Source organism: Eptesicus fuscus, chromosome 24 (assembly GCF_027574615.1).
Source record: "Eptesicus fuscus isolate TK198812 chromosome 24, DD_ASM_mEF_20220401, whole genome shotgun sequence".
NCBI lineage: Eukaryota > Metazoa > Chordata > Mammalia > Chiroptera > Vespertilionidae > Eptesicus > Eptesicus fuscus.
In genome coordinates, this window is record NC_072496.1 from 304795 (window position 1) to 324948 (window position 20154).

The following is a 20154-nucleotide window of genomic DNA, read 5'->3' on the forward strand; positions in this document are numbered from 1 at the left end:
TTTAGATTTAAAACACTGCAGGCCTGTGTGTGTGTAATAGTAATGGTGAGGTTGTCTAGGCTTTAACACCGGGGGTTCTTGTGTGTGATTTCCAGTGTCTGCAGAAGCCTAACCTGGCCACAGACACCAAGGACAAGGAGTACAAGCCCCACGACATTCCCCAGAGGCAGTCTGTGCAGCCCCTGGAGACCTGCCCCCCCGCCCGGCGAGCAAAACGCATGCGAGCAGAGGTGAGAGCTGCGCGCGCGTCTGTCTGGCCCGGGTGCTGTCTGTCCCACGCAGGCGCTCGTAGTGAGTCTCCAGCCGCCTTGGTCTTGCAGAGGGGCTGGGTGTGCTCTGGCTTCTGTATTTGGGGGAACTGTGCTGCCAGAGGGTGAGGAATCCAAGCACTCGCTCTGGTTCATGCTGCTGGACAGACGGCTGCTCGCCTGTTAACCGCCGTGGGAAGAGGCATCCACACGCTGGCCCTGGGCTTCCTGTCGTCTCAGGAGCTCAGGCTGTGCCGCTGGGGGAGCAGGCTGGGCGGTGTGACGCTGGGGGATTTTTACTGGAGAGAACTTTTTAAAATCCGACCCGAGGATACGTTTTCTTAGAGACACATCGACTGGTTGCCTCCCACGTGCACCCGACGGGGCCGGGGAACTTGCAGCCAGGTGCGTGCCTGTGGCCGGGAGCTCCCATCAGCCGGCCGGCGCGCTAACCCCTGAGCCAGTTGGCCAGGGCCTTTACAAAAATAGAGATGTTAGATAATAGCGAAGCCATTTTTCTCACGTTTCCGAAAAAGGAGCATGGAGTCTGGCAATCGCTGATGCTGAGACAAAAGGATGAAGCGGCTTTGGGGAGGGAGCCTTGGCTGTCAGAAGCCGTCAGAGTGGAGCGTGAGGACCCATGAGGAGGACCAGCTTCCTCACCCAGTTCTTCAACAATAGCCATCGCGAGGGTAGAGAGAAGGGCGTTTGAATACCATGTTAATAGAGACAGTTCATAGGATTATCGCCCCTTGAGATTCCAGGTAGAGCTGAGATGTATTTGTTTTTAGAGGATATATTTATGTGTATGTCAACTTTTTTAAAGGCCATGAATATTAAAATAGAATCAGAAGAGACCACAGAAGCCAGAACTCACAATCTGAGACGTCGAATGGGTTGTCCAACTCCAAAATATGAAAATGGTAAGGAGGCTGATGTGTGACTAGGAAAGTCGTAAAAAGGAAGTGAAAACGCTGTTTTGTTTGTTAAGAAAACACTGTGGCACCTATTGCCTAGGAAGCACGGGGTGAGGAACTGATGTCACGTGTTAATGTCCTTCTCACAGTTCAGTCGGCCAGGCACACGGAGGCACCTGGGAGGGTAGCTGCGGCTCTGAAACCGGGCTCAGCAGTTAGTGCAGGAGCAGGGGCTTGTGGGAAGCACTGTGCCTTTGTGCGTGTCTGATAGGTTCACTTCCGCGTGGCGGCAGACCTGCTTTCTGAATCTGAATTCGGGTGGAAAGTGGTTTGCCTGGCCTTGCTGGAGGCCAGGCACTGAGAGGTGCAGGCGTGGGGCTCGCAGGAGGAGTCCTGTGTCCTGGGCAGGCAGTCCCGGGCCTGGTCCCGGTGACGGGCGAGGGCGACGGAGGCAGAGCTGTGGAATGGGAAGTGATTTTTAAAAACACAGACCGAGCCCTGGCTTGGCCACGGACTGTTTATGACCGTAGATACTCCGTGACGGCCTCCAGTGTGGGTTTTCTTATCCCTGGGGTGGGTTTGTTGCAAAGGATTAATAACTTATGGGAGCCTTTAGCACGGTGCCCACCGCAGGGTAGTTCATACGGCCAGTGTTTCAGCCGCCATTCCTTTGGAACCGGGAGGCCGGGAGGGGAGGCAGTGCAGGGTGGGCAGGGCCAGGCCCTCACAGTCGGGCCACGAGAGCTTGCCTGATACAGTGTGTGTTCTGTTGTTGTTTTTGCTTTTTTACTGAATGTATTGGGGTGACGTTGGTTAATAAAGTTACAGTAGGTCCTCGGGTTACGGCGGAGATCCGTTCCTACGGCGCGGCGTGAGGCGATTTTCGCCGTCAGTCGGAACCCACCTACCTGAGCACCTACGTCACTCACGGGGAGCACAGACACAGCGGGATGAAGTGAAACAATAAAAAAATTTAAAAGAAAGAGAACAATTCCTGACCTTTACTTGTGGTAAATAAACGATAAAAAACATAAAGCACGTATGTGCATACGTCGAAATGACGGAACTCTTTATAAATAAATGGGAGATGGCGACGTAACCACGAACGGCACGTCGAGTCGGACGTACCCGAGGACTGTCTGTCTATAGGCTTCAGGTGTTCGAGTCTGTAACCCATCGTCTCACGTTGTGTCGTGTGTTCTCCACCCCGTTCACCGGCCCAGGTCTCCCTCCATTTCCATTCACCCCCCTTCACCCTCTTCTGCCGCCCTCACCCTCAGTACGTGGTGTTTTAAACGGTTACAGATCTGAGCAGCATCTGTACCCCATCTTGGACTTGAACGGGGTGAGCGTTTATCATGAGTTGAGCACAGGAACGCGGGCGCCACTGCTGCTGAGCGGGAAGAACCGGGAGGCTGTGGGCGTCCTCTGTGCGATGGGGAGGGAGGGAGGAGGGAGGAGCCCGAGCAGGGACAGGGAGCTGACGTGGATTGCCTCTTGCAGAGAAAGACGTGAAAAGCAGCATCAAGCCGGAGCCCTCGGAGAAGAAGGAGCACCTGATGGAGAGTGAGAGGGAGAAACCCAAGAGCCGACCGAAGAAAACCACCAGTGCTGTGAGTCGACCTCTTTGAACGCTGGACCCCGAGCTTTCCTTTCGTGCCTTCCTGAGGCCTGCCAGCTCGGTGTCTGACACGGGAAAGACCTTTTCGAGTCAGTTTATCGTATCAGCCTATAAATGAGGAGCCACACGGATACGTGAGCTCTGAGGGGGTGAGCTGGTGACTCAGAATTGCTCACGCATCACGAGCTCCTCCCGGTGAGCTGAAGGCTAGATCAAAAATCAACGGGGGTTGCCCGGTGGCTCAGTGGTTGAGCATCGACCTGCCTGGCATGAACCAGTAGGTCACGGTTGGATTCCCGGGCAGGGCACACGCCTGGCTTGTGGGCTTGATGCCCAGTGGGGGGCGTGCAGGAGGCAGCCGATCCATGATGCTCTCTCATCACTGACGTTTCCATCTCTTCCTCTCCCTTCCTCTCTCTGAAATGAATTCAAATATATATTTTTTAAAAACCAAGCAGGTGTTTTACAACTTGCCAGCTCAGAAGGAGAAGGGAGGCGTGGGGAGCAGGTGCTGGCGGCCTGTGTGCACAGGTCCGGGGGTGTCGGGGGAGCCGGTCATTTGCGGCCGGGAGAGGCTGGGTCATACCTGCGGCCAGTTAGCGCTCAGAATCTCCCAAAGCTGATGACTCCGTGCCCGTGCCGTGTCCTGGCTGCAGGTGGACCTGTACGTCTGCCTCCTGTGCGGCAGCGGCAGCGACGAGGACCGGCTGCTCCTGTGTGACGGGTGTGACGACAGCTACCACACCTTCTGCTTGGTCCCGCCCCTGCACGACGTGCCCAAGGGAGACTGGCGGTGCCCGAAGTGCGTGGCCCAGGTGAGAAGGGACGGCAGGCGGGGGAGGCGGTGACGCTGTCCGTGGCCCAGGTGAGAAGGGACGGCAGGCGGGGGAGGCGGTGACGCTGTCCGTGGCCTCGGTTCAGACGTGGCCTTTGGGGATTGTCTGCACAGGGAGGCGGGGCTCCCCGCTGAGCCGAGCGAGCGGCAGGAGAGCGTTAATAACACTCGAAGCTGTTTCCATGCCTAAAGCACTGTGTGCGCTTTGCCGAGATTCTTAAACGCCGAACGGCTTTAACAATGAAAGTGTGACTTGAGTCCACAGGCAACCACGGCTGCCATTTTGATGTGTGTTCACCCAGACTTGTTTCTGTCTAAGGAGTGGAGTGTACCATGAGCAGCTGTGGTCATGTGCTTTCTGTGTGAATTGCTGTTTTGGGCAGGAGTGCAGTAAGCCACAGGAAGCCTTTGGCTTTGAGCAAGCCGCCAGAGACTACACCCTCCGCACTTTTGGGGAAATGGCAGACGCGTTCAAGTCTGACTACTTCAACATGCCAGTCCACGTATGTACACGCATGCTGCTTTGGGTTAGGATTTGAACAGCTTTTGGGAAAGGTGGGTCTGAAGGCAAAGTTGAGATGGCACTTACCTCGTAGTCATTGGTCGTGCGCAGGGAAACCTGTCACTCGTTTAGTGGCATTAAATCCCACAGAATTCTTACATGCTTTCCAGGTTTTCATTTGATTTCTCTAGAGGTAGGTGTTGCCACACAGATGGCACAGCAGCAGTAACAGCATCAGTACACGAAATCTCCACTCATCCCCCCAGCTCAGCAAATGTAATGTAAAGAAAACTCACAAGACGTATTGAGTGACCAATCCGTGTGCCACTTAGTGCACTGTTACGTTGTCGTGCGTGCTTCACCCAGCATTTAACGCTCATCACGGGAGCACACAGAATCAAAGGCTTCGCCGTAAGGATGGATTCCTGAGCCGCTCCCCCCGGATGGGGTGCTGCAGGGACCTCCCGCACGCTGGTCGTGCCGCTGGGTCGTGTCCGTGGGGTGGTGACTGACGTCAGATGGCTGCTGGCCGTCCATGGCCCCGAGGATCTGGGGGACCCTGGCTCCCTGACATCACCAACGTCAGCTGTCACGTGACGTCCAGTGTGTGCTCACGCGATGGGGCTAAAGCTCCGGTGACACCCCCTTTCCGTTCTCGGCCCCTTGTGCATCGTGCCCAGGTGTTGGCTCACCCAGTCCTGCTGCGGGTCCATGGCCTCCTCTGTCTCGGGTTGGCTTTTTTGTTTTAAATATATTTTTATTGATTTCAGAGAGGAAGGGAGAGGGAGGAGAGATAGAAACATCCATGATAAGAGAGAATCATTGACCGGCTGCCTTCGCACGCGCGCCCCCCCCCCCCCCCCCCTACTGGGGATGGAGCCTACAACCTGGGCCCATGTGCCCTTGCCGGGATTCGAACCCGGGATCCTTCCGTCCGCAGGCCGACACTATCCACTGAACCACACCGGCTTGGGCGAGAAACGTGAATTCTTAACCATCGTTACTCTTGGTTATTAAATAGCTTTACTGTCTGTACTCCCAGGTGGAGCAGAGAGAAGCGTGCTCCGTAGGTGAGGTCCTGGGGCCCCTGTCACTCGCCCCGGCTGGCCGGCCGCCGGCCGTGCGTGTCTGGAAATGCGTCCCTGCTCTTGCTTATGATGGCTCTGTCTCCAGATGGTTCCCACTGAGCTGGTGGAGAAGGAATTCTGGCGCCTGGTGAGCACCATTGAAGAAGACGTCACCGTCGAGTACGGAGCCGATATCGCCTCCAAGGAGTTTGGCAGTGGCTTCCCTGTCCGCGACGGCAAGGCCAAGCTCTCCCCCGAGGAGGAGGTGGGTGCCTGTCCCTGACCCAGGGGGCGGCGTCCGGGCCAGCGGCAGCCTCGCTGCACAGGAGATGCCGCCTGGGACGCTGCTGCTCCGCTTCCCCTTGTCGGCTGGAAGCGATGGACGAGTGCTTTCAGGAAAAGCCTGAAGCACCAGGTTTTTAATGATTTCCAGAAGAACAGGAGGAACCCACAAAGTAGTCCTGGTCCCGGCTGTGCCACCGCAGAGGGACGGCAGGACAGCGCCTCGCTCCCCTGGCCCTCAGACGCGCTCACTGTGGTCCTCTTTCTGAGGGAATCGGAGCGATTGGGACCAGACCTACTACTTGTCTTTGAATGTGAAGGTTTGAGTCCATCGTTTTCCACACTAGCAAGCTCCTAGCGTGTTTTCTGTTCCTGTCCTAGTAAGAAGTGACATCTTTTGGGGTAAACTTTCTTGAAATCTAATCTTTGCACCGAAAAGCACACAGTCACATGTGCAGCTTGATGAGTGTTCTCCACTGAACACCCCGTCTCCCAGCACAGGAAGGTCCTGGCGGCACCCGTTCCCCCGCAGCTCCTCTGTCCCCTCGGCCCTCCCACCTCCCGTCTCAGACAACCACTGCCCCCAGCACTGTCCTCACTTACAGCACCTTAGAGTAATTTGCCCATTTTTTAAACTTCATGCAAACCCACTCATGTTTATACCCTTCTATAGTCCAATAAGGAGGCGGCACATACACAGCCTGTGCTGTCGGAGTCCGTGTATATCAAATGCCAGAAGCCGCCTGTGGCGTCCGAGGGTCAGCGGAGGGGCTTCTCCCTCCCTCCCCGCATTTTTATTTCGAAGGGGACTGTGTTCACCATGGTTTTAAAACAGCGCCGTTGTGAACTGTGAGCATGCTGTAGCTCAGCCTCGTGCTGTCCTCCGTCTGCAGGAATATCTGGACAGCGGCTGGAACCTGAACAACATGCCGGTGATGGAGCAGTCGGTCCTGGCCCACATCACGGCCGACATCTGCGGCATGAAGCTGCCCTGGCTGTACGTGGGCATGTGCTTCTCCTCCTTCTGCTGGCACATCGAGGATCACTGGAGCTACTCCATCAACTACCTGCACTGGTGAGCGGGCCCTGGGCCCTCCCTCTCGGGCGTCTCTTAACTGTATGAAGAGAGAGGGCCTGTGTTTTTTCCCTAAGATGTTTCACTGCTGTTGGGACAGGCGTCCTGACAAGTTAAGGAAGTGGCTCTGAAGTACTTCTAGGAGCCCATGAGCCCCTGAAATCGCGCACACGCTATTTTCAAGTCCGACGTGTTTCTGAGGGAGGGTACCAGCTGTCACCCAGGTGTTTGCTCACAGAGGGTTTCCTCACAGAGGGTTGCCGCAGAGCCGCGGTGACTCATGGAAGCCCCTCGGTGCCCTTTGGGGCGTGTGGAGGGCAGGCACGCTGTGCCCTCCAGGTCCTGGGACTTCCCGCTGCTGTTTGTGGTGCTGATTCTAGCCTCGCCAAACCGCCCCAGGTGGGGTGAAGGCTGGGGCAACTTAAACTCTGCATCCAAAGCCATTTCCCCACATCTGTCCCCCACTCCCCGTTTCCTTTCTTTTCTAAGTACAAAGGTATTTGAAGACCTGTAACTCATGTAAATCCCAACATCAGGAACTTAAGGATGTACCGCAAGAAAGGGAGTAGTCGTGTATTTGTAGCATATCTGTTCTGCGTCCCTAGGCAGTGGCTCCGAGCTATAAAATGGTTACATTTACCATACCTCACAGGGATGCTCAGGTTAATTGGTTGACAATCGCAAATGCGTTGAAGAACAAGAGCCCTTTAGAAATGCTAATTGCCTTGTGAGTGTTTGCGGTAATGGACTAGGGAAAGGGAGATGGAGAGCCGGCATTCTTTGTCAGCCTAGGAAATGGCGGTGACCCAGTATCCTAGACTCACGGGACACCTGATACTCCTAGAAATTCTAGACACCTGCATTTCTAAAGGGTCAGACCAAGGGAGGGAGGACAGGGATCTCAGGTGGAAAGTCCATGGTCAGCCTCCAAGCCTGGAGGGAAAACGCCTGCGCACGGACGGTCAGATCCCATCTCCCCAGGCTTCCCCAGTGTGAACTCCTGTGCGGTGAGCTCGCAGGGCAGGGCCCGGGCGTGGGGACCGCTTAGCCTGCTTGTGTTGAGTTTGCGGGTTGATTTTGTGAATGTGATTTGAAGACGCTACTGAAATGCATGTTTGCATATGTTTTGAGTTGGGTTGGTTTTCTAATCTGTTACCAGGGGTGAGCCCAAAACCTGGTACGGCGTCCCCGGGTACGCGGCCGAGCAGCTGGAGAGCGTCATGAAGAGGCTGGCACCCGAGCTCTTCGTCTCCCAGCCGGACCTGCTGCACCAGCTGGTGACCATCATGAACCCCAACACCCTGATGACACACGAAGTGCCTGTACGTCCGGCCTCCTCCTGCTTCACCCCCGGGCTGGGTGTCAGGTGGGCGGGGTGCCTTCCGTCGAGTCGCCTGGCCGGCGGAGCTGTTGGAGGCTTGGGCCGGGCGTTGGGGTCCTCAGCACGGTCAGGCTTGGTCTGTGTCCGTCCCGTTGTGCTTAGTCCATTCACAGGTCACGCAGCTCTCAGCACTGGATACTCTGTCCTTTCACTTATACCTCGTTTCTTTTTGCAACAAGACAAAACCTTCAATAACACACGTTACTTGTCAGTATCAGTCACTGGGAAAAGGCTAGATTATGTTATAATTAGAATGAAACTCGATGTCAGAATCCATGCTCTGTCCCTGCTCTAAAAAATAATGTATTGAACCTATAGGATCCTAATTTTCAATGATGAACTGAAAATAACATGTTTGGTCGATTATGGATACAGTAATCCCCCACCCCTAAGTAAGCTTTATTAATTTATCTACCTATCGATTGATCTGTGGTTTTTGAGAGCACGTGTATTAAGCTGGGGACATGTAACAAGGGAGGGCTTAGACCAGAGGAAGCAGCAGGAGAGACGGCACGGTGCTTGGCTGACTGGAAAGGGGCCTTTGAAGTCAGGTCGAGGGGTGAGTCTGGGATGAGCTGCTGCTGCTCACTGCACCCCTGGGTGCATGTCTCATGGGAACCCTAGAGGCTAGGACATGTGTGCCTGTGGGGGAGCAATGTCTCCTGGCATGGAGACAGCGCCACGGGCGCCACCACAACCAGCTGGGCCAGGCTGGGCTTATTTTTAAAAATATGTTCTTTTTTATTGATTTGAGAGAGGAAAGGAGAGAGCGAGCGAGCGAGAGAGAGAGAGTGAGAGAGTGTGTGGAAACATCCATGATGACGAGAGAGAATGATTGATTAGCTACCTCCTGCATGCCGCCACTGGGGATTGAGCCCACAACCTGGGCATGTGCCCTGACTGGGAATTGAGCAGCGGCCTGTTTTGGTTTAACGATCCAGGTGGTTCTTTGCTACGGCTGCATTAGGAGGATGTGTCCTGACCTGGGTGTAGCCGTGTGTCCTTTTCAGACCATGCACAGCCCTGTGGTTGGGGCACTCTGTCCGTGCTTCACCGTGGCAGCGTGTTCTGTTTCTTTCTGGCTCACGTTTACGGAGCGGAAAGCCACCCCCTCGGAGAGCCTCTGATGTCGACGTGCAGGTGGCCTTCCGTGCGAATGTCACTGAAAACCTCCCGTTTGTCTGTCTCCGTAGGTTTACCGGACTAACCAGTGTGCCGGGGAGTTTGTGATCACGTTCCCGAGAGCCTACCACAGCGGCTTCAACCAAGGCTTTAACTTTGCCGAGGCCGTGAACTTCTGCACCGTGGACTGGGTATGGGTGATGCCCGTGAGCCTCTGCCGCCGTCGCTCGTGCAGAAGCTTTGCGGGCAGTGGCTTGCTTAAACCTATTGCACTCAGAAGGCTGGTCGGCGGGTAGTGGACCCCCCGCTCCCCGCCCTCGGGGCGAGACCAGGCGCTCGCACACGGCCTGTCCTGAGCCCTCTGCTCGGGGCCCTGGACAGTTGTTTCTTGTGTAAAAGGCTCGACAAGGAGTCTCTTGATTTACATTTTAACTGAAGCTCAGGATCTCGTTGCAAACGGATGGCGGTCCAGTCTGAAGCCCGGTCCTCACTGAGCAGCCGCTCTGGTGACACCGATGGTCTCAGTTGTGTGAGGGAGGGTTTCCTGTCAGTGTCCACACTGTCATTCACCAGGAAGGTGCTGATTGACGTGTGGCGTTAGCACTAACGAGCGATGGCTGCTCGTCGTTCCTGAGGGACGAGGCTCCTGCATCTGTCACTGTTTGGTGTCGTTCGGAGCATTTTTGTTCCCTGAAGTACGTTAGCCAAGCCCCGTTCGGCACAGGTGCTTCAGAAAACGTGTAAATCCGTATTTCCAACTCCATTCTGCCTGGTTGTGAACAGTAATGCAAAGGTAATACGTTGGGGCCTTGTAAATGCCTTTAATGAAGGCGGCTCGGCCAGGTCTTGGAGATGCAGGCTTTAAAGGGCCCGAGGCTCCTAGAGCTGATACGTGCTCTGCAGACCCACAAGGTGACCTCTGGGGTGGTGTCACGAGGTCGGTGTTGGCAGCAGGAAGTGGCTCACGTGCTTCCCTGTCTCCCCAGCTGCCCCTGGGCCGCCAGTGCGTGGAGCACTACCGCCTGCTGCACCGCTACTGCGTCTTCTCCCACGACGAGATGATCTGCCGCATGGCCGCCAAGGCCGGCGTGCTGGACGTAGTGGTGGCTTCCACCGTCCAGAAGGACATGGCCATCATGATCGAGGACGAGAGGGCGCTCCGCGAGACCGTCCGCAAGCTGGTGAGGCTCTGGAACCCCAGCGTTGTGCTGTGGGGTCTTACTTAGCGGAGTTCTTAGACACTTCAATGCCACGTATAAAGGTCGTGTGTTAGTCTAGTTCCCAGTGGATACTGATGACGGGACAACAGATGTCTGTCTCTCCCTCTCCCTTCCCCTCTCTCTAAAATACGAGTAGTTTTAAAAAACCCCACAATCAGAATAAAAGAGTGAAACAGGAGCGTGAGGTTCACGAGCTGACGGCACTCTGAGGTTGGGTTGGATCCAGGCCCAGATAAGGAGGAAGGGGGTGAGGGTTCGCTCGGACCACGAGGTGCGTCCGGGTCTGGCTGGCACGTGGTGCAGCTGCAGGTGAAGGTCACTTCAGCCTTCGTTTTCCTCGACACCTTTTCCGTTAGCAGATGCTTTATTGGGCCTCGTTCTTGCACAGACCTTTTCAGAGAACGGGGTCCCTTCAGATAACTTGTGGGGTGAAGGGCTCTGTGCCACTCGGCATCGTCCCCCCTCTCGGCAGGTCCTGCTCGCCCACCTCCTCCCTCTCCCCGTGTGTGTCCTCCGCTTTCCCCCGGAAGTAGAAAGTGCACACATTTCCTTCGCTCTGACCTCTGCCCCTGAATAGAATAAGGAGCTTCGCTCGAGTTTTTGTCATCCTGCTTTCTCACTCCGTGTGGCCAAGCACAGGACCTAACCTTGTCCAACAGCGACTGGGTCCTCACGGCCGCGTTGGCGGCCCCTGTCGCGCTGCGTTCCCCACAGCTGGGTCCGTGCCCGTGTGGTGGTCGGGCAGCTTCTGCGTGCTTGTCTTGGGGGCTGGTGGTCACGGTCCCGCAGAGACGGCCACGCTCACTTTGTTGCAGGGAGTCATTGACTCGGCAAGACTGGAGTTTGAGCTGTTGCCGGACGACGAGCGTCAGTGTATAAAGTGCAAAACGACGTGCTTCATGTCGGCCGTGTCCTGTGACTGCAAGCCCGGCCTGCTGGTGTGCCTGCACCACGTGCCCGAGCTGTGCTCCTGCCCTCCCGGCAACTACATGCTGCGGTGAGTCGGTTTTTAAGCCTTTGCTTTAAGAAGATGGCTGTTTTCTGTGGGACACACGAAACCCGTCATAGAAGCTCAGTGACCTCCCTGTTCCAGGGCGGAAATGCTGAGTGAAACACTGACTCTCCAAACCACACGCCCGGCTGCAGGTACAGGTACACCCTGGACGACCTCTGCCCCATGATGAACGCACTGAAGCTGCGAGCGGAGTCGTACAACGAGTGGGCCGTGACCGTGAACGACGCTCTGGAGGCAAAGCTCAGCAAGAAGAAAAGTACGTGGCCAGGAAGGACTTGGTACCGGCGGGGGGGGCGGGTGGCAGGAAGCCACGTCAGATGGCACAGCCGGCAGCGGGTCCTGCCGGCTCTGCAGCCCGGCTCACCCAGCCGAGCCGAGGAGGTTTAAACCCGAGTGATGGGGAGACGCCCCTACATCCAGCGAGGCCCTGGTGGGGGGCAGTGCGGGATGGGGTGCTTCATGACGGCCACATGGTGAGGGTGCAGAGTGACCTTCACCTCTTTGTCTCAGAAACAAAGTGTTTCACGTTTTACACGGAACCTTAGGAACTTGTTAACGAGATGTCACGATGGAGGCGGCGCCTCTGGAGTGCTGGCGTCACATCCTGTCCTCAGCTCCTGCCTCCCGTCCGCCGCTGAGAGCCTTGCCCCCTCCCTGCCCCCTCGTGTCGCCGGGCTTCCTTTGCTGAGCCTCTCGGGGTGCCCTCGGTGTTCAGGGGTGGCACTGGGCCCTACCTGTGAGCACACCGCTGCCTGCCAGCTGCAGAGGGAGTGCGGAGGGAGGCGTGCGGCACGGCCGGGGTTTGCACTGACTTTGTTCTGATGAGTCGGCTGCTTTCCACGTAAACGTTTCCGCTCTGAAGGGCTCCGCACTGAAGGGCACCTCGGGGCCCTTGTTGGGAACGCTCCACGTGGAGCGTACGCGGTGCCGTGACAGAGCAGTGCGGGTGCCCGTGGGTCAGAGCTGGTGAGAGCGGGCTCCCCTCTGCACATCCGTCCGGGACCCACAGGAGGGCGCCTTTCCTTCCTTCCTAGGCCTCGCCAGCTTGAAGGCTTTGATCGAAGAGTCTGAGACGAAGAAATTCCCGGACAACGACCTCCTGCGCCACCTTCGCCTGGTCACGCAGGACGCGGAGAAGTGCGCCTCTGTCGCCCAGCAGCTGCTCAACGGGAAGAGGCAGACCAGGTGTGTGCCGGGGCCTCGTGGGCTGAGCGGGGCTCCCCTGCCCTGCCTCCGCGGCCCTGGAGCCCGGGGGGAGGGTGGGTGTGTGCTCACGTGGCTTCCGGGCCTGTGTCTCTAAAGGTTCCGATCTGGGGGAGGCAAGTCCCCGAACCAGCTGACGGTGAGCGAGCTCCGGCAGTTCGTGACGCAGCTGTACGCGCTCCCCTGCGCCCTGAGCCAGGCCCCGCTGCTGAAGGTAACTGCCAGGCGCCGGGAGGCCTGGGGACCCTGCGCGTGAGTGCGCTCAGCGGGCATGGCTACGTTGTCTTCGAGAAAGGGCCGCTGGTGGCCCTGACGGGGGTGTGCAGGGCGAGGACAGCAGCTCACACAGCAGAGGGGGAGGAGCTGGTTGGGGTCTTGTTTGAGTCGCTGTCTCGGCGTCATGGAGCTGTGTGTCACCTCACTTACCGTGTTATTTCTAACATGCGGTGAGGCGGTAAGGGGCACGTTGACTATGCAGGGATTCTAAGTCGGGAGGAAACCGACCGAAATCACCGTTTTGATGCCACAACCGGGTGCTTTCTAGGACCTTCTGAGTCGTGTGGAAGAGTTCCAACAGCAGAGCCAGAAGGTGCTCTCCGAGGAGACGCCCAGCGCGGCCGAGCTGCAGGAGCTGCTGGACGTCAGCTTCGAGTTTGATGTTGACCTCCCGCAGCTCGCGGAGGTGCGCGTCCGCCTGGAGCAGGCCCGTTGGCTGGAAGAGGTGCAGCAGGCGTGCCTGGACCCCAGCTCCCTCACCTTAGACGACATGAGACGCCTCATAGACCTGGGCGTGGGCCTGGCGCCGTACGCAGCCGTGGAGAAAGCCATGGCCAGGCTCCAGGAGCTGCTCACGGTGTCTGAGCACTGGGACGACAAGGCCAGGAGCCTGCTCAGAGCCAGGTGAGCCGGCCGGCGGGCGGCCCGGGGGGGTGGGGGGAGGAGGGTGTGACAGACAGGCACTCGGGCGCTGCAGCTGTGCGTGGGGATGCAGGGAGACGCCGCGGAGATGCTGGTGGGGATGCAGGGAGACGCCGCAGAGATGCTGGGGCTGGCTTAGAAGTTGGACAGAAGATTAGTTTTTCTTTCTGATTATGAATCATTCAAATAGGCCTTTTCTAGCCTTTTCTACCTGACACCATCTTTGAGAGAGAAAATATTGACAAGTGCAGCTGTTGTTTCACTCAGTGAATGAATGGGATCCAGGAGGCCTTCGAGAGAGGTCCGAGCTCGTGCTGGTTCTGTGGCACGCGGGGCCGGCCGGACGCGGGGCTGCCGCAGAGGAGTCGTGGCGCCCCTCTGTCCCGAGGGCACTGGACCAGGCACGCTGTCCGCCGTCCTGATGGGTCGTTTGGCCCAGTTGGCAACGTGACGCACAGAAACGATCTGAGTCACAGACGCTCTCCAGCCCGACGTGGTATTGGCAGAGGACGAGGGTTGGTCACGCTGCTTCGGTGTGTGGCTGTCCCAGAGAACTCTTAAAGGTTTTTAGCTGAATCGACGGGGGTGACTTTGGTTAATTAAATTACAGGCTTCAGGTCTACAAACATCACTGTCTATTGTGACATCCTGGACGATGTTAATTTTCTTAGTGAAACTGTGTCTTGACGTGTATCTCGTTTAGCATGAAGGACTGCTAAGCTGCGAATGGAAGTGTGTGGTTGTACGCGCTTACAGCGAGGAGGAAGGAGAGCTTAAATGCTTTAAAGGCTAAGTCCTTTGCTGTCACTTAGATGCTCTTAAGTCTTAGGCAGCCATTTAAAACTAATTAGTTGAGGATCTAGTAGTTATTGCCATTTAAAAAATGACTTGCTGGACTGACTTTCCTTCAAGGTGGTTTTTCTCATTTCTTTGGTAAACCCCACGAGCAATGACATCGTGCAGACGCTGAGTGGGTTGCTTCTTTCTGCCAGGCCCCGGCAGTCGCTGACCAGCCTGGCCACGGCGGTGAAGGAGATGGAGGAGATCCCCGCCTACCTGCCCAGCGGGGCTGTTCTGAAGGACGCGGTGCAGAAAGCCAGGGATTGGCTTCAGGACGTGGAGGCCCTGCAGGTCGGTCTGCAACAGTCCCGAGTGGGTCCGTGTGTCGGTGAGAGGAGTAATTGAAAATCCGTGAAGGGTACTGCGCTAGATTTCATTGCACAGACTCCGTGTTTGGGTGGGCCCGGTTACTAGCTCTGTTCAACCGTGTTTTGATGTCTTTACCCCCCTATCGGGTGACCGTTTGGTACAAATATTTAAATGTCTTTCATAACAAATGGGGATCGAAGAGAAAGAGCTAAATGTGAATTTCAGAAAGAAATGTAGGTTTTTAGTCTTCGATGAGTATGGTTGTCTCTGGTTGGCGTGTCGGCAACCTGGATGGAGGCAATCGAGGGTCATGGGTTCAGTCCGTCCGTGACGTGATTACAGAGCCAGACGCAGCCTCGAGGCCCAGGAATTGCACCAGGTGGCGGGGCGTGACCAGCAGTGCCTCTCGGTCCCTCAGAAGTGACGCTCAGAGTTCCAAAGGCTCTGGCCTCGGTGCTTGTGCCCTGTCCAGGGGCTGTACCCACGGACTGTTTGTCAGCTGAAGAGATAGTGACAGTGCATCCGGGGGCCTGGCCAGCTTCCGTGGCGACTTCATTTGAAAAGCGGTTGATGTGGGAGTGTCTTCTTTCTCTCTAATCTTCATAAACCACAAGGTCTTCTGGACCTATTGAGAAAAAAGATCTTTGAACTGCTCAATGGGCTATGCTTCAAATTTTTAATTTATATTGTTTTTGAGTTTCAAATTCTGTTTTTTTACAGCTATCAGATTCTAGGAATAAAATACCACCTTGTTTTCTGAACATTTGTGTTATTTTAAGAGGTGCCAAATAATCAATTGCTGACAAATGCCAGACAGGACATTTTTAGCCAGATGTTTGCAACAAACGTCGGGGCATCTGTCCCAGTTAATAGGGAAGAGCGGATGTGTTGTGTGATAAACGTTAATACATAGTGAGGGCGTGAGCCCAGCTAGCCACAGAGTGACCGAGGGAAGTTCCCACTGTGTCTGTGAACTTCTTTGGGCAGTTCAGATGCAGGCTCTCATCAGTGATGTCGGAACTCGAGGAATTAGCCGAAAGGTGAGGTCATCGCCGCGAGGAGATGGGGCACGTGAAGTCAGGAAGTCGGCCCAGATGTCTGGATAGGTTTCCTCCTTCCGTGTTTCGTGACGTGTATACTGCCTCGCACTACGCCCGACGGTCCCAGACGGCCACGCGGTCGTGCTGGATTCCTGGAAGAGCAGCTGTTCTGCTGGCATCCCATGTCGTCCAGAACCATTAGCGTGTAGCGTGTCTGACCTCCGGGTTGTCTGCTTGGCTCTTTGTGGTGTGTTCCTTTTCCTATAAATTGGAAGTCGGCATCGAAGCCTTGATGGATTCAAGTTGACCGTTTTAGACTTGGATTCCGGGGAGCTCTGGCCATTGTGGCCACGTTGGCTGAGCATCGTCCCAGGTCCTGAGGCCGCCGGTTGGCTTTCCGGTTGGATGTGTCCTGGTGGGGGGGCTCGATCCCCAGGAGGGGACATGCAGGACGCAGCCAGTTGCTGTTGTTCTCTCTCCCTCTCCCTTCCTCGCTCCAAAATGGGTGGGAAACAGTTTAAGAAAGGTCTGTCCTGGTTCTGGATATGTCTATTGACTCACTGCTGTCCCCGCCCCACCCAGTGCTAGATTCTTCCAGTCGGGGTGTTTCATTCTCAAGGCGGGGGCCCAGGACCAGCAGCATCTGCACCACGTCTTGTAGAGATGCCAGCCACTGCCCCTTCCCTGGGGATCGGTGTCAGCTCCTGGGGATGGGGCCCAGGGAACGGCCGCGGGCTGGCTGGGCTCACGGTCCTCGCCTGGTCATTCGTTCTGATTAGCTCGTCACTGGCGAGTGGGTTGGAGTAAGGGGTGGTTGTGTTGCTTTTATCTGAGTCCGTGTGGAGTCTGTTGGCTGCTGCAGGGGTGCACGGTCTGGAATGGCTTTGCACCCGCCCGCGGCAGCCAGGTGCCCCGTGAGCTGAAGGGCCTCGTTGGACGAAGGGGCCTCAGTGTAGTCGGGCTCACGGTTGTCCCTGGGCCGGGGCGGTTTCCCGGCTTCTGTACTCACTGGTCACACGGAACAGGACCCTCCCGCTGCCGTGCGTCAGCTGGCAGGTTTGGGGGCCCCGTCTGTATTTAACGGGTGGCCGCGGTGGAGGAGGCCCAGTCTGAATCGGGCTGCTCTCCTCTCGGTGTGTAGGCCGGAGGGCGCGTGCCCGTGTTGGACACGCTGGTGGAGCTGGTCACGCGCGGCCGCTGCATCCCCGTGCACCTGAGCTCCCTGCCGCGGCTGGAGGCCCTGGTCGCCGAGGTCCAGGCCTGGAAGGAATGTGCTGCCAACACATTCTTGATGGAGAACTCCCCGTACTCCCTCCTGGAGGTAAGCAGCGGCCGCACACCTTGCTCCCGGGCGCGGGCAGCCCCTTCCTTCCCAACAGGCACCACGGCCCCTCTGTGCCGCAGGAGCCGTTTGTGCGGTGGAGCAGGGAGCGCCTTCCGAGCTTCCAGCGACACCACGGCCACGCGTGTGTGGGCGTCGCGAGGAGGCGCTCGGTGTCAGGGGAAGGGCTTTCCTCCTTGAAGTTCCCATCGTGTTGAGATGGGGCTTCCCACCCGCGGGCAGGGAGCTGCCCCTGCCCCTCTCGGGAGGGCGGTCCTCACTCTGCGGTCCCCTGAGCTGAGGCTGGTCCTGTCATGACTGGGATCGAGGTCCATGCTTGGCGAGATGTGATGCTTTCTTTCTCCCTTCGCCCCGTCTTCCTTCCTCAGTCAGGGCTGCTCGTCACAGATAAAATGCTGGACGGTCAGAAAGTGCCCGGCTCTGGGGCCCGTGGGCCGTGTCTGAAGCCGGGGCCGAGCTTGTGCTGCGCCCTCGTTAGGTGCTGTGTCCTCGCTGTGACGTCGGCCTTTTGGGGTCAAAGCGGAAGCAGAGGAAGTTGAAGGAGCCCTTGCCCAGTGGGAAGAAGCGGGGCAGCCGGCTGGAGAGCCTGAGCGACCTGGAGCGCGCCCTGGCCGAGAGCAAGGAGACGGCAGCCGCTGTGCGTAGGCCCCTCCCCTTCTCCCCTCTCCCCTCTCCCCTCTCCCTATTCCCTCCCCCCTGACGACCCCCCCGCCCCGCCCCATTACACGTCTGTGGGGAGGGCAAGCAGGAGAGTCATGTTATGGACACTCAACTTTCCCAGAAAGACTCCCTGAGACTTGTGGAAGGGAAAGTGTCCCGGGGAAGATGCACAGAGGCCAGCAGACCTGGGGGCGGGGTCCTGGGTGCTGGCGACCTTCAGGGAGAAAGGCCGAGAGCCGGTTGGGCGCCTGGGGGCCTGCGCTTAGCGGGCGCTGCGATCCAGGATGCCCGTGTTCAGTGAGCAGCACAGCTCGGGGCGGGAGTGTGATTTGGGGGGAAGTACCATCGACATAGAACGTGGCTCTAGTTCTGGACGACAGAGAACGAGTGGCTGTTTGTGTTGTGAACGGTCACACGTCCAACACCCCTCACCACACAGACTTTTCAGTAAGAACTTTTAGGATCTGCCGGCCTCTGAGCGCCTTCCCACACGCAGTGCAGGCCCCCCCCCCCCCCCCCCCCCCCCGTGTGCTGCCCCAGGACTTGCTGCGCTGAAAGCTGGGCGTCCGGACCTTCTGACCCCCTGCACCCACCTTGCCCACTCGCCACCCTGCCCCTGGCACCACCACTCTGTTCTCGGTACCTGAGCTCGGGGTTTCTAGGTTCCAGTGGAAGAGACACGACTGGTCTCTCTGTCTGACTTGTTTCACCTCCAGTAGCTGCGCCCTCGGGTCCCTCCACGTTGTTGCAAATGGCAGGGCTTCCTTCTCGTCACGGCTGAGCCGTGTCTCGCTGTGTGTGTGCCACATCTTCCCCATCACCCATCACGGACCCTTCACGAGGGGCCCGGGGTCACTGCCTGTGGTTGGGGGTCCAGCGCGCACACGGCTGGTGCTGCAGACGGCAGACACGGCCAAAGGTCGTGAGGCAGCTGCTCCAGGAGGCACCTCGTCTGCAGCAACGGGGCTGAGAGCCGGCGGAGAGCTCGGGAGTCAGTGCACGGAGCGTGTGCGGAGCAGGCCCTTCTGTAGGAGACGAGGGGGCAGCAAGTTAGACGCTCGGGGCGCACGTGAAGGGTTTGCTCACATCCAGTGCCGGGCGCGTGCCAGCCACGCCTCTCACACGGCCGCCTGCAGGCAGGCACGGTGTTGCTCGCACTGCACACGTGTGACGCCGTCCTCTGGTCGGTGCCTTTCAGATGGCGGCCCTGGGGGAAGCCCGCCTCCGGGAGATGGAGGCCCTGCAGTCCCTGCGCCTGGCCAACGAGGGGAAGCTGCTGGCGCCCGGCCAGGAGGCGGAGACGAAGGTGTGCCTGTGCCAGAAGGCCCCGGCCGCCCCCATGGTCCAGTGCGAGCTCTGCCGCGACGCCTTCCACACGGGCTGCGTGGCGGTGCCCGGCGCCTCGCCAGGCCCCCGCATCTGGCTGTGTCCCCTCTGCCGGCGCTCCGAGAAGCCCCCGCTGGAGAAGATCCTGCCGCTGCTGGCCTCCCTGCAGCGCCTCCGCGTGCGCCTGCCCGAGGGCGACGCCCTGCGCTACATGATCGAGAGGACGGTGAGCTGGCAGCACAGGGCCCAGCAGCTGCTGGCGTCCGGGAGCCTCACGCCCGTGCAGGCGCGCACGGGGCCCGGGCTGTCCCACAGCAGGTGGCCAGCCGCGGCCGGACCGGCGTCCGAGACCAGCAAGGTGAGCCGAGCTTCTCTGCTGGCTGTGGGAGCGGCTCCTCGGCATCTTTTTCCCACGGAGCCTGCGCTCGGGTGCGGCTGGTCCTGGCCCCCACCCCGGGGCTGTTTTCCCAGCTCCAGTGGCCAGGACTCGTCTCCTCCACCCTGTCTCCTCCACCCTGTCTCTGTTTCCATGTATGTGTAGGGCTCAGGCACATGTCTGGTACGTGTGTGTGTGTATATATATTTTTTGCTCGTTTCCTCGTTCTTCTCAGACTCGCTGAGTAGAAAGGACCTGGCCCTCTGCCTGCTGTTCTGGGGGAAGGACAGGCTGAAGGGTCCAGGCACCAGGGAGAGGCCGAGGTCTCACCCGCCTTTGAGCTTCCTGTGAAAGCAGAGTTCCGACCACCACGGGCCGGGCCGCGTCTCTGTCCCGGGGAACTGCCCCCGGAGGCAGCTTCCTCCCCCAGGGGAACCGGCTGGCCGGCAGGAGGTCACGGCGCCCTCAAGCGAGGGACACAAGCCGTACGAGTCCTGTGAGGTCAGAGGTCAGCAGGCCAGAGAGCAGGACAGGAAGTGGTCCTCGAGTTTCTCATTGTTTGCACTCTGTCCAGGCGTTGGAGATCAGGCCTGGCACTGGGCACACGGTGGGTCACACTTTGTTGCCCAGGCGAGAGGTGGCCGTGGGCCGCCCGCGGGAGACGCGTGTCCCCGAGCGCAGGCTCTGCCAGGGCCGTGTTTGCTCGTCGAGGGGAGAACACGGCTGTTAACTTACTGACTGGGGGTCAGAGGAGCGTTTCTCCTGGCCGCTCCCGCGTGCGGTTGTCTGTCGGAAACGGCAGAGGACGCGCCGGCTTCCTGTGGTGCCCTCCCCTGGAGTCAGGAGGCCGAGGCT

The 20154-nt window shown here is 58.1% G+C and overlaps 1 protein-coding gene across 2 annotated transcripts in view; it reads left to right on the plus strand.

The window, feature by feature from the left end:
• The window catches only part of KDM5B (lysine demethylase 5B), a 37934-nt gene that overhangs the window by 14605 nt on the left and 3175 nt on the right, over positions 1–20154 (plus strand). For both annotated transcript variants that reach the window (XM_054712905.1, XM_054712906.1), the window contains exons 5-23: positions 96–230; positions 1075–1171; positions 2669–2778; positions 3443–3601; positions 4005–4124; positions 5297–5455; positions 6366–6547; positions 7707–7869; positions 9122–9241; positions 10037–10231; positions 11086–11267; positions 11417–11541; positions 12320–12470; positions 12588–12702; positions 13033–13388; positions 14399–14537; positions 16737–16916; positions 17416–17574; positions 18796–19281. In XM_054712905.1, coding sequence (XP_054568880.1) covers positions 96–230; positions 1075–1171; positions 2669–2778; positions 3443–3601; positions 4005–4124; positions 5297–5455; positions 6366–6547; positions 7707–7869; positions 9122–9241; positions 10037–10231; positions 11086–11267; positions 11417–11541; positions 12320–12470; positions 12588–12702; positions 13033–13388; positions 14399–14537; positions 16737–16916; positions 17416–17574; positions 18796–19281 — 3333 coding nt within the window. The remainder of the gene's footprint in view (positions 1–95; positions 231–1074; positions 1172–2668; positions 2779–3442; positions 3602–4004; positions 4125–5296; positions 5456–6365; positions 6548–7706; positions 7870–9121; positions 9242–10036; positions 10232–11085; positions 11268–11416; positions 11542–12319; positions 12471–12587; positions 12703–13032; positions 13389–14398; positions 14538–16736; positions 16917–17415; positions 17575–18795; positions 19282–20154) is intronic.